The 12,738-nt window shown below is 36.2% G+C and overlaps 1 protein-coding gene across 2 annotated transcripts in view; it reads right to left on the reverse strand.

The window, feature by feature from the left end:
- Positions 1–695: 695 nt before the first annotated feature.
- Positions 696–12,738, reverse strand: part of PTPRQ (protein tyrosine phosphatase receptor type Q) — a 121,200-nt gene continuing 109,157 nt past the window's right edge. For both annotated transcript variants that reach the window (XM_088055135.1, XM_088055134.1), the window contains 7 exons: positions 11,686–11,762; positions 9,138–9,272; positions 8,896–9,021; positions 6,768–6,916; positions 4,850–4,985; positions 1,274–1,397; positions 696–986 (listed from right to left, as the gene is read on the reverse strand). In XM_088055135.1, the coding sequence (XP_087911261.1) occupies positions 949–986; positions 1,274–1,397; positions 4,850–4,985; positions 6,768–6,916; positions 8,896–9,021; positions 9,138–9,272; positions 11,686–11,762 (785 nt within the window). In that variant the 3' untranslated portion in view covers positions 696–948. The remainder of the gene's footprint in view (positions 987–1,273; positions 1,398–4,849; positions 4,986–6,767; positions 6,917–8,895; positions 9,022–9,137; positions 9,273–11,685; positions 11,763–12,738) is intronic.

The raw sequence follows: 12,738 nt of genomic DNA on the forward strand, positions 1-12,738 counted from the left end.
AAAACTTTTTTACTTTACAACTGTGTTATAAAATACATTGATATTAAATTTTGAGCAACCTTTAAAAAAGTTGAATAGTGTTATATACAAGAAAGGTGAATGAATTCTAAACGTTCTATTACATAAGTCAATCTAGCACTCATTGTAACAGGTAATAGATTTATAGCTTTACTTTTTTTTATATGCTTGAAAAAGTAGCAGGAATGTAAAACACTTTTTTTTTTTTTTCTGCTCTGAACATGTGCAATCATCATTATGTATTTAAAAAAAAAACCAACCTGCTGATTATAAAATAGTTTAAATAGCCCCAAGTGTCCCTGAAGAGCTACTGTGTGCTGTGTAAAAGCTGAATAATCCTCCCCATGTCAGAAGGTGACTCTTCAGCTGTTCAGGATCATAAGCTGATGTACTACCACTTGTTAAAAAAATATTCAAAACACAAGAACATACACTTAGGTAAAGATCATTATGATGGTCTTGGAATTAATCTGCAAGAATTGACAACATTGAAGCCAATCTATCAAGAATGAGTAAAGAAACCTTAGCTTTTACTTAAAACCAAAACACACAGAACACAGCAAATTCACACCAAAATAGGTTCAATGGAAATGTGAATTTTTTACATCCTATTTGGCTCATTTTTCTTTTACAAAGATAGTTTGGAAAAAATGAATGTGTTCAAATACACTTTAAATACATTCTGAATGCACTATTTATATAACACCAGAAGTGCAGTCTGTGCAAAAGTACTCCAAATCATTATTGCTCGGTGTTCTGAATAAGATACTTCCACTTATTTATGAAGGCACATTGATAGAAAAAAAGATTCTCAATCATCTGTGTTTCTTTTAATCAACAAAATAGGGGAATTCACTTTGGCCCCTGTGCTTAGAAAAATATGACTTTGAGTTTCAAAATCTGCTTTGCTGTAATATTTCCTCCTAGTATTTACATGGTTGTTTCTTCCCATTCAAGCTCCACATCACCTGCAGAAGAAACAGATGCATTAAATAAACCTACCTTGTAAACAAATAGTAACAAATGGCAGATAGCTGTTTTTCACTTAATTTAAAAGATCTTGCATGGAAAAATGTGGGGAAAGCTTGAGCAATAACCATTACTGTGAGGGGGAATATAGAGCAGCAAAAGGCTAGGTATTTATACTTTTGAAGCAAAAAATGCATGTCAAAAGACTTTTTTTCTGCTTCTTATCTCAACAAGTCATTGCAACTGCTGTGAAAAAGTAATTTTGACACAGTCTGTATCTCCTTACCTTCCATGGCATCCAGAGAGTCCATCTTTTGCAGTGCTGAATAATTTACAAAACATAAGGGCTGACTACTTCCCTTGGTTGTCAAGAGATCCAATACACATTGATGTAAAAATATATATTGTGCCTGTAAATTTGAATTCAAAGATGCTTGATTAGAAGAAAAATGTACTTGTAATACCAGAAAACCTTTTAATTTTTCTATACACACCTAGAAAATCTCAAAGTAACTGCAGTTTAACTCAGCAGTCTCAGTACTTTTGTGATTATATCATATATGCCTGATCTGATTTCAATTATTATGAAACATAATGCTTTAAATTTGTCAAAATATTTTAATCCTTATGAACAGTAAGATATATGAAATGAGACTAATCATTACTGAAACTAATAGGCTACTTCACAATTTTCTGTGAATGTTTGTTCTATGAAAAGACATTTTGCCACGAGATGCAGACTGAAGAAACTGAAACACATGAATGTAATATCTACATAAGAAAATTTTCCTCTTTCTACCACAGAGAAAACCAGCAGGGTGCACTCAAATGCAGAAGTTCAAGTAAATCTAAACCTATATGTTCTAGGAGCTTGCACCAGTGCTAGCAGCAAATTAACCCGGTATTTTGAGTCATACTCCTCGAGCTGTAGCCTCACTTCTAACACATGATAGCATGAAGAGTGGGCAACTGAAGTTAATTTGACACTTTCAAGGGCATAAAGTCTGAAAAGAGGAAAACAAAATAAGGCAATGTGAGAATGAAATAAAGAAATGAAAACAGACAGAAATACAATAAATGAATTAAGCATATATTCACATTGAAGTATTGTATATGTAGATGCAGAAAATAAGCCAGGTACATTCAGATTGGAAGAGACCCCTTGAGACCACCGGGTGCAACTACCCACTGCTCAAGCTGGCTCAGCTAGAACATGTTGCCCAGAACCTTGCTGAGGCGGATTTGGAACCACTTGGCACCAAAATCATACTCTTAGATTTGACTTTTGCACAAGTAAAAATATTTATGTACTTTTTTGGCCCAATAATTGCTATTTTGTTTCAGAACTGCCATCAATTTGCAATTCAAGAGTCTCAGATGTATGAGAGAAATTTGCTTACATGGATAAGTTTTTGCTTACATGGATAAGCTCCAGAACTGTGGGTAATTAAAACAGCTTTTCACAGCTTTTCCCCTGAAGCATGCAGCACCATTACACTTTTCAATAACTTTATTACTGAAATAATAGCATGACATTACTTCAAACTAGCCCTTGTACTTGACAAGAAGATTAACTTTGACATGTCTGCTGAATAAATATGGATTTCTAGAATGAAGGTCTTAAATTTCAGTAGAGTTTAGATTGGTTATTCTAGTTGAGAATGAAGACTCTGAAAGCTCTGTGATCTCTTGCACTCATACAGCTACTTCTGATGATGTAGCAATGAAAATCTGGGTTTGCCAGGGGAGAGTGAAGGAGGCTGTCTGGGCAATTTATATGTAACTTATTATTTTCCCAGTTAGAATCAATGACAATCTTAACTATTCTCATTAATTGGTTACAGTAACAGATCATGACTCTGTTAGCAAAAGGAACATTATTTTGAATCTATAAACAAGCAAAATACAGGTCTGAGAGCAATCAGATTTTATTTATTTTACTCATAGATCTTACAGACAGTCTGACTGAGGGATTTCTATACTGAGTTCTGGGAAGGAATTGCTCCTCTCTTTTATATCTTCTGTGCTGCTCACATAAAATCTGATTAATAGGTAACTCGACAGTGTTTTATAACAGAACTCTCAAAATAGCTTGACTTTTGAATCCACCATAAAACTTTACAAGATTGATTCCCTTTGGGCAAGTTTTGTTGCTGATCTGACTTTTGTAGTCTTGCAAATATGAGTAGAAATGACCTGGACAGAGAACAGGCTATCTCAGAATTTTGCAGTTAGCATACAGATGGATACTTGATTTGTTAGGAAATCTGAACTCTGACACCATCATCTCTTATTGCATTTTGGCACACCTTTTCCTAGCCCCTGCCAAAACATTCAAGTGAAGAGATACATAAAAATAATGCATATTTTAAAACATGTGATGATGTTATCGAATGTTTGACTGTTTTAAGATTTTATTTTGGGAGTGCTCCCATTAAAATGCCTTCCAGCCTTTGATTTATTTCTATTCTACTTCTAGACAAAAATGTAAAATGAGAACCAAAAAGTATTCACAGAATTCATCATCACAAGAAAGTACTGGCAATTGTTTAGCTGCATCAAGACTTCAAAAGGAAAAATTTACACTGCAGCTTACAAGACACATCATGTCAGAATATCACCAGAGGGTCCCATAAAATCTTCTGAAGGGTTAACTGCTTTGTGTATCCTGACACACTTTCTGCATATTCAGGGTGTTTCTTGTTAATGTTATGTTCTGTTATTGCCCAGGTTGATGATTTGGTCCAAATGAGACCCTCCCACCCCACGTTGTCAATCTGCCCTGAGTCCCCTGTCAATTCTACCTTATGTCCACCACATGCTTGGAATTCCGCTTTGGGAATCCTCTAAACTTTGACGCTTGATTAGTCCATGTGACCAACTTTCCCACCCCCACCTCCCTCATTGGATGATGATTTTGTGAACCCTGCCTTTTACCCTCCCCAGGATATCTCTGATTAGCTGATGCTTTGTACCTTCCCTATTTCAGCTGTTGCACGCTCACATTTTCTGTCTTTTGCCCCCAAGATTATTATTATTATTGCAGAGCAATAAATCCTCTGTTATCCCATGCAAAAGACCTCCCTCTCATCCTTGTCTCCTCAGAGCGCAGACTGACAGCCAAAAAGCCGTAGAGCAAGTGCTCTAGTCACACCTTGGGTCATCCTGCTCCTGGGGTGTGACCCACTGGGCATTTAGAATCAGCTTTAAATTCTTCTATTATTCCTTTACATATACTCAGAATTCCAGATACAGCAGAAGGAAGTCTTCTATGCCAGCAGATCACCACTGGCTTATCTCCATACAAAATAAGTCTGTCAGAAATGTACTTTTTTAGACTCAAAATCCACCATTGCTTTTGAACAGTCTGAAATCTGTGATCAAATTCATCCATATGTACTATTTCATTTGAAGTAGTTGAAAACAAATCAAGGAATCAATAATGAGTCCAAAGGCAAATGAATATTTTAAAGTTTGGTGGACTATGCCACATATACATACACACAAAAAAAAATACAGTAAAGTAATAAGTAAAGTCAAATTAAATAGTAAATGAGTGAATCCATTTTTAATCTAACGATTGTTCAGCACTCAAAACTTAAAGTTTCTTAGAGACAGAAATCATTATTTAGGTTTAAAAATAAATAGCACTCTTTTCAGAACTTGTCAAAACTGCTGGCTAAGTGTACTTAGGTGGATACAGACAATATATTTCCACAATGCTTGAAATGAATAAAAGCAGGATTTGGTAGAAAACGTATTATACAGCTGATTATTATGAGCTTTCTAGTCTTGTTTTGTAGATCACATGAAGAAATGACTAATTTTTTAACAACAGGAGAACAGGATGGATAAATCTTACCAGATTTTGTACCATACACATTCTTTCACTTCTTAGCTCAGCTACAAGTCCATAGATATCCACAAAATCATGGTCATTTATATGTTGAGTTAAATGGTCAAGTGCAATATAAACACCTGTTCTTCCAACACCAGCACTGCAAACATGATAAACAAGATAAAATCAAACTTTTTTGTTAATGCTTTCAGTATTTTCTTAGAATATTCTGGATAAATTGTTTATCGTGAAGAGAAAAACTTTTGAAGCAAAACCTAAATCTTTTTTTCAGTATTTACATCTTGTGAATTCCTTTCTGAATTGGATCAAGTGAAATCTGGATTTAAACCAGTTTCTAATTTTGATTTCACATTTTCATAATTTTCAATTTCTCATTTCCATCAGATAAATGAGATATTACTCATTTGTATGTTCATAAGACCCAAACTTGTTTGAGTGGGAAAAAAGATACTATAGATTTTCTGTGAGTTTTCTGAAGCTCATTAATTGAGAGGAAAAAAAATCACAAGATTTTGTGAAATCACACAGGGATTCTGTGATACTTTTGGTATTTGAGATGCTACAACATGGCATCTAGCAAAAAATTTAAAAGAAAATACTTTTAAAACGAGGATGAGTGTTCAAGACATGCTGACAGGTAGCGTTTTATTTCAAGGTCTTATAATGAATAGGATTGTTTCCAAATGATCATCAGACTTCTCAGCAATTGGTGTAATAAATTCAGGGTGTATCAATGTGGATAATGAAGAGACACATAGCAGAACTCTTGAGCTTGAGATATCTAGAGAGCTAAAAATAATGAGTTTTCTGGATATGATAAGATAGCCATCAGGAATTTGAGCACAGGTGGAGTATCAGGTCCATGCTGGCCCCTTTACACATCTCCTGTCTGAAAAGAATGTAGGGTTCCTTGCAGAGAGACCCCACGGAGTATAAGTGTCCTGAAAACATGAAGACCATATTGTTCTCTCCTGTCGTAGCCTCTCTGGCCTTTGCAGCAGAGGGAAATGTTCATCAGAGACAACAATATTAAATAAGGCTTTACTACCCTTTGTGAGTGGTACCCATAGGATGCTGAGGACAAATAAAAAGAACTGCCATGCATGATATAATGGTTTGGGAAAAGATTTGTAACATCAAAGCCATCTTTTCCTTCCACTTATTTCCAGACTCTCACCAAGAGAGAAAGAGGCAAAGACAGCAGCAGACCTATGAGTTCAGATCCCTTTTATGGAGCATGCCCACTCACTCAGTGGGAACTGCACAAAAAATGCAAACACACTCATTGGTCTCCATAAGACATAAGCCTCCCCACACACACTTACTCTTTGAAACAGAAGTTTAAGGGTATTAATGAAACCAGTGGAAACTATGACATCTGAACACCTCTAACCACTAGACCATTTACTTAAGAGCCTAAATATAGGTTTTAGCTCCTTATAGGCATTCAGGTTTGAAATCTGACCTATGAAACCCCTTATTTCTATTTGTCATTCTCTGTGGCTTCAAATAGTTTCTTCCTTATGATATGTGACGTGTACATTTTAGATATATTTTTAATACTTCTTAAGAAGAGTTCTAATTATAATAGAAGTAATTTAAATGAACACATGTGATTTGCTATTCCTCTTCTTATGATTAAAGAGGAAATTGGAGAAATATCCAGCAGTACTTCATGGTAATTGTTGGAGCAATTATTTCCGTGGCATCACCCCAATGGATTTCCATAAATGTGAACAGGCATTGGCATTTTACCTTCTAGAAAGGAGTAAGAAGGACTGCTAGAGAAACCTTCACTGCTGTCCATACTAGAACCAAATCTGTGCACTCAGTCTTCATGGCTGTTCTGGCAACTTCCCTGTGCATTATTATGCACTTACAATTCGAAACTACCGAACGATGATTTGGTGAATACACTTACCTGCAGTGAACCACCATTGGTGTGTTGTCATGTGCTCGACTTGCACGGATAAGTTTTACAAAATGGATAATTGGTGCAGTAGTTTCAGGGACTCCGTGTTCTGGCCAAGAAGTAAAGTTACACTGCCGTACCATCATGCAGTCTCCATGCTGAAAAGTACAGAGTAGCACAGTTTTTACAGAAGAAATGCTGCAGAAGGTTCTGTAAGGTACATGTAACCTTCTCCGTAACCTCATGGAAAAAAAGTAAAGTTAGAATAGCATAATAATTATAAGATTACTGGCATGAAGGGATAATTTGTTGTTCACAGAACTTCTGGCAGGTATTTTGGGGATGGCATCAAGTCCATCTTTCAGAAAGTATTAGCGACTTCAGTAGTGACTCTTCATTTGACTTCAGTGATTATACCTGTAATTTGTAGATTGCAAGTTGACATTTCTATGGCTCATTTAGATGTTTAGTGAGCTGGAATGACAAATTTGTTCAGGAAAAAGCAACCACTCTAAGACTGATTCTATATGGTAAAGGCAACCACACATACACTGGTAAATACAGATATATTTTCTTTCATGCTCTCTCAATCAGAGCAGAAGCAACAGTATCCTCAAAAAAGAGGTTATGATCTGATACCCAGACTACTTTTGAAGGATGTAAAAATGAAACAGTATCATGTCAAAGGCCTGTCTACATCAATATGCTGTTTCCAACAGTGGTCAAGAAAAAATATTAGGGAACATTATAAAACACGACAACAATGAATCTGTAGTTCTGCAGAATAACCTTTCCATTCTTAATCATTTGTGACTTCTGAACTGCTTCAGTGAGAGACAGTAAACAGAAGTTTAATAGTACTCATCAGTATTATCTTCTACTAATTTATACAAATTTTTTGAATTCCTGTAAGTTTTTAGCGTTCACAATATCCTGCAGCAAGGAGTATCACAGTTCAATCAACTTTTGTGTAATGAACCAGTTTTTATTTTTTTTAAGTTCTTTTGAATCAATCACTTCTTTCATATTGCAATTGTACAACTTCAAAACCAACAATACAGCACATTTAGTGACATGCTTACAAAGGGCGTAGCTTCTTGAGCAGGGTAGTTCAGCTACAGTGAATGGATCACCCACTCAATTCAGATTATCTTCTTTTCAGCCTCACCCTCCTTAACACAAGTGACTTGGCATTTCACTGGCATTCATTTTTATTCTAAATAGTCCTTTTCCCAGTCTTGTTTCTCTGTGTTCTATTTTTAGCTGAAAATAAAGGTTTATCTTCTCCCAATCATTTTTAATGTTCAGTTTCTCTGTACTGTGTGCACAACATATGCCCATGGAGCGACTGCTGAGACCAGCCCCTACCTGCTGTGTGCCCTTTGTCACATGCACATGCCACAGGATGGTATTGTCTGCATTAGGACAGCCTAGTTCAGGTCCTAGGATCTGGCTGCACTACTTACAACACAGATCAGTGCTGGGAGTGTAGAAGAAAGCTGACTTGATTTTGGGTCTTTATTCCCAGACTGTTTTTTAAGCACGCCTGCTGTTCTGACTTAATGCTGGGTTATGCTTTTTCCAAAGGGTGGAAACTAATGAGTCATGACAAAGCTGGAGATCTCTGCTGAAGCCCTACTCCTCCTTCCCAGCACAAAGAGTAGGAGTAATACTGATGATTCTTATTTATATTGGGTGAATCTCCTGGGGGTGGAGGCCAATGGCTGGTGGTACAGTGCAAAACAGTTGCACCAGAGAATCTTGCCCTTTAATCTGAGAGGGATACATTCAAAGGGATTTATTTGTCTGATCCCAGAACGGTTAGGATTATTCCTTTCTAGAACAGACACCAAGGTGTCCAAGTAGAAACTTCACCTCCCACCAGACCAGAATTTCAGTAACCTTAGTAGGCCCTTCACAGCATATTGGACAAATATCTGAGCTCTTTGTGACAGAAATTCTCAGGAAATAAAACATGAATGAAAATAAAATGCAGGACAAACAGGCAGTACAATGTATATACACTAAAAGGTTAAAAGAAGAATATTGAGGGAGCAGTTGGGCGGGATATAGCATGTATGATGTTCTTTGGGGAGTTAGATGAATTTTGTTCAATCAACTTCCAGTGCTGGCTTACCCTTTCAATTTTTAGATCTCTGATGGTCCAGTCTATTTGAATATCTTCCATCAATTTAGTAATCACTATATCCCCAAACACAGTCACTGGTTTATTATCTTCTGGCCAGTACTGATGACATCTTATCTGCAGGGAGATGATTACTAATTAATTAACAACTATCATGTTATAATCTCGACAGAAACTGCGCACAGAATTTCCAGTTACATCAGATGCTTTTAATAGGTTCACTGGTAACTTACACGTCCTTTTTCAAAACATTGTGTGAGCATCACAAGCGTTTTAGCTCTTGTCTCCCACACCATTCTCCAGAAATCACCCACTGTTCCTGGTAATGGTCCCTGAGTTGCAATAAACTCGTTTGGACATAAATAGCCCTAAGAAAGAGAAAATATTTAATACATAATGGCTGGCAAGGAAAAAAAAGGGTTTGCATGTGACTCATAGCTGTGCCTGTATCTGCCATGCCTAAGGCTAAAACCTTGTCAGACATACTAAATGAACTGGCATATGCCTGGATAGCCACTGCATGGCAGGCTGCCTCAGAAAACTAAGGAAGAAATGGCTTTTTTGTGTAGTCCAGTTATGAGCCAATACTCTACTAAAGCATGGGAAGTGCCATGGCAATAGAAATGCATTTAGCAGAGCTATTACAGGGACATCAGGTCATCAATTCCCATTTTAAAAAATCTAAGCCTTCACATTATGCTTACAGCACATCCAGCCAGAAGTTACCAAGAACTAGGTCAAGAGGTGGCCAACAAAGTAGAATTAAATAGTTCTAAGGAGCAGTGGAGCCAGGGAAACAATTAAGGAGCAGTCTGAGAACCAGTGCAAGTAATACACACACTAATGACCTTTTTCTTTGGTGATTGTCTGGGATCTGCTGTAACTTGGGGCTGAAACTTACTGAAATAAATGATCTCTGATGAAAGGCCTTCAAGAAACCTACTGAAGGTGTTGACTTATTTTAGTGTTTGTTTCTGCTCTTTGGTTAATTTATAAATTGGTGTAAAGCTTTGGAAGAAGAAGTTTATTGAAAAAATGTACAGATGCTCTGAGTGCGTGGTTTCACATGGATCTGGTTCCTCATAGAAAAGAAATACACCTACAGGAACTATTATATACTACAGAAAGTCTAAAATAGCAACAATAGCAATAATAGTAATAAATTTATGCTGTAGAACTAGCAGTTTATAATATCACAATATTCTGCTTTTTGCTCTAAACAACTGACACAGTGGTTTATAGCACCAGCAAAGCTGCTTGTTGGAATTATAGCTCTATAATTCACAGCTGTCTGTTATTTACTCCATCTATAATATAAAGAACAGGTGGCAGTGGGAAACTACATTAATCCTCCTTAGTTTAAGACTGAGGTGAGAAACTATAATTCAGGGGTGCAAAGCTCACAATTCAGTTACTGACTTTGTTTAACCAATGAAAGTCAAAGCAGCAGCAGAGTTCCCTTTTGTTAAAATATGTGTACAAGACTTCTTCTATTCTTCTATTCTTCTATTCTTCTATTTTCCTCTCTTAACAAGCATGCATCTGTAAATAAGCCTAGGTAATTAGATATGTAAATACACATACATATTGCATGTTTACATTTATATATTTATACATCTACAAACATGGAAAGTGAGAGCATATAAAGGGCAAAACTTTAGCATTGAGAAGCCATAACATTGTAATTGTCTATTCACTGGCCATCATATGTACACACAAGCAAAATCTCAGCAGGGAACACTCTGTAGCTGGCTTTTGCTGCAGCTTTTTGGAAGCTGCTGTTAGTGTTCCCTGCCTAGGACTTGGCTTGTCAGTGACAGGAAAGACTAGACCATGCGCCAAGATGCCTCTGCTTTCCTTCTCAGTCATTCTCTGTATAGTCCCAGTATCAAGTGGCATGGTTCTTCCTGGCTGCTAACTCTCAGAGCAAAGACATGATGGGAATAAATACCATTTTCTAATAAGAAAGGAAGATCCTCTCAGCTCTACTGCTGATTCTCTGTAATGTCTCTTAGTTATCAGCAAATAACTATTTCTATTTTCCTTTGTGTTGTCTGTTCTGATTATACTCTTCATGTCTTGCTATGTGTTTAAAAAGTATTTAATGTAAATCAAGTCTTGACCTCATGTAAGATCACCAGCCACTGATGGAAGAGATTAGAGGCATAACTGTAATTCACACTTTGAGCTTCAATGGGACAAAAATGAGGTTAAAATATATATGAAGAATTTACTGAGCACACAACAACAAAGAGGGAAAGTCTGTGAAGAAAGATGAGGACAGAAAATAACATTACTTTCTTCTTCAAGAAGCCAAATTTCATTTTCCTCCATCATAACTTGCACAAAATAATAAGGGGAATGCTAAAACTGTTAGCCATTTCTATGAAAGTTTTTAGTTCAGTTGTCTTTGCATTGTCCTATTCATATACAAAAACTTTAACTCCTGAATCAAGAAACCAAATAACACCTATCTAAACAACTGACCTCAGTGGGAGTTCCACTATTGCCTTTTATGATAATGGTATGAGAAAATTTCTAAAAAGAAATTTTCTGGACAGTTCTGATTATTATGGAAATAGTTGCTTAGCAAGGAAAATGGGATATATATATTTTCAACTCGTCATGTTTACTGCCACAGGGGTCACTTGAACAATGTCGTGGCAACAAGAGTTGTAGTGAATGAAAGAAAAATTAGAATCCTTTTTTTGTTGCAAGTTATCTTTTTACTCTTGTACCAGAAAACAAATACAGTAAAAATGTGAGAGACTTTCTACTTACAGACACATAGCTGGCATTAATGTAGTCAGATCCAGGAATACCAGCATCAGGCATCAGCTTTACTCTGTTGTTATTATCTATCATGGAAGTAAAGTCTAGTTAACTAAAAGATTGGTTCAAAAACCACAAAACATGTAAAAAGTGTTCCTGGAGTGCTAAGAAATCAAAAATACTGTTATTAACAGTAGAAATATTTAAAAGAGTAGAACACTAATTACAAAGGTAATTTAACCTTTTTTCATTACTCTATGGTCTTTCTTCAATGCTCCAGACATGTTGTATATAATACTTTTTAATTTAAATGGTGAATGAGCCAAAACCTCCGATTTGATGTATGTGTGGGAGGATTCTGTACCTAAAAGGAGCCTGTGTACTTCAAACCATGCTGTTCTAGCACACACAACTTCTGTGTGAATCAGAGGGCAGGGTCAGGGATCTGATAGCTTTTTGCTATATACTTGCTGCCCAGGTCACTAACCCATATTCTGGCATTTCTGCATAGCTTTACTTTTTTTTTACATAAGGTTAAGTCATTAAAAAGAAAGAAAAGAAAAAAAAAAAAGAAAGAAGAAAAGGTTAGGGTTTCTTTCTTGGTCCCACAGTACATATGCAGAAATTGCAAAATCCACGAAACGTGTAATACCTGAATTTTGGTGTTTGGTCTTCAACTTAGTAAAGAACATTAGAATACAAAGTTAAATATTTATGAAACATATCTGTTTATGTTTTATTATCTGCCACAAAGATACATTTTTAGTGACTGTAGCTTAGAATATGTCTTGAACAAGGCAGTAGATTACAGGAACAGCTGCTCTGAAAAGTTAATAGCACAGAATGTAGCATTATTAACCCAGGAATGCCATGCACTCCATCTCACATCACAGCTAATGCCTAAAATAATAATGACATTTCTTGTCTTATTAACTGAAAAATGAAGCAGTGTTGGGTATAGAGAGACAGACTCCTGTCTCCTGTGATAATATCTAGCCTGGGCTTACAAGTTATCATACAGCCACTCTGATCTTCTGTGGAACCTTTGTAGCACATGTACTC

The sequence above is a fragment of the Pseudopodoces humilis genome, chromosome 5 (assembly GCF_049639895.1).
Source record: "Pseudopodoces humilis isolate 2021_Gansu_Grassland_sample_001 chromosome 5, ASM4963989v1, whole genome shotgun sequence".
NCBI classification, from domain to species: Eukaryota; Metazoa; Chordata; class Aves; order Passeriformes; family Paridae; genus Pseudopodoces; species Pseudopodoces humilis.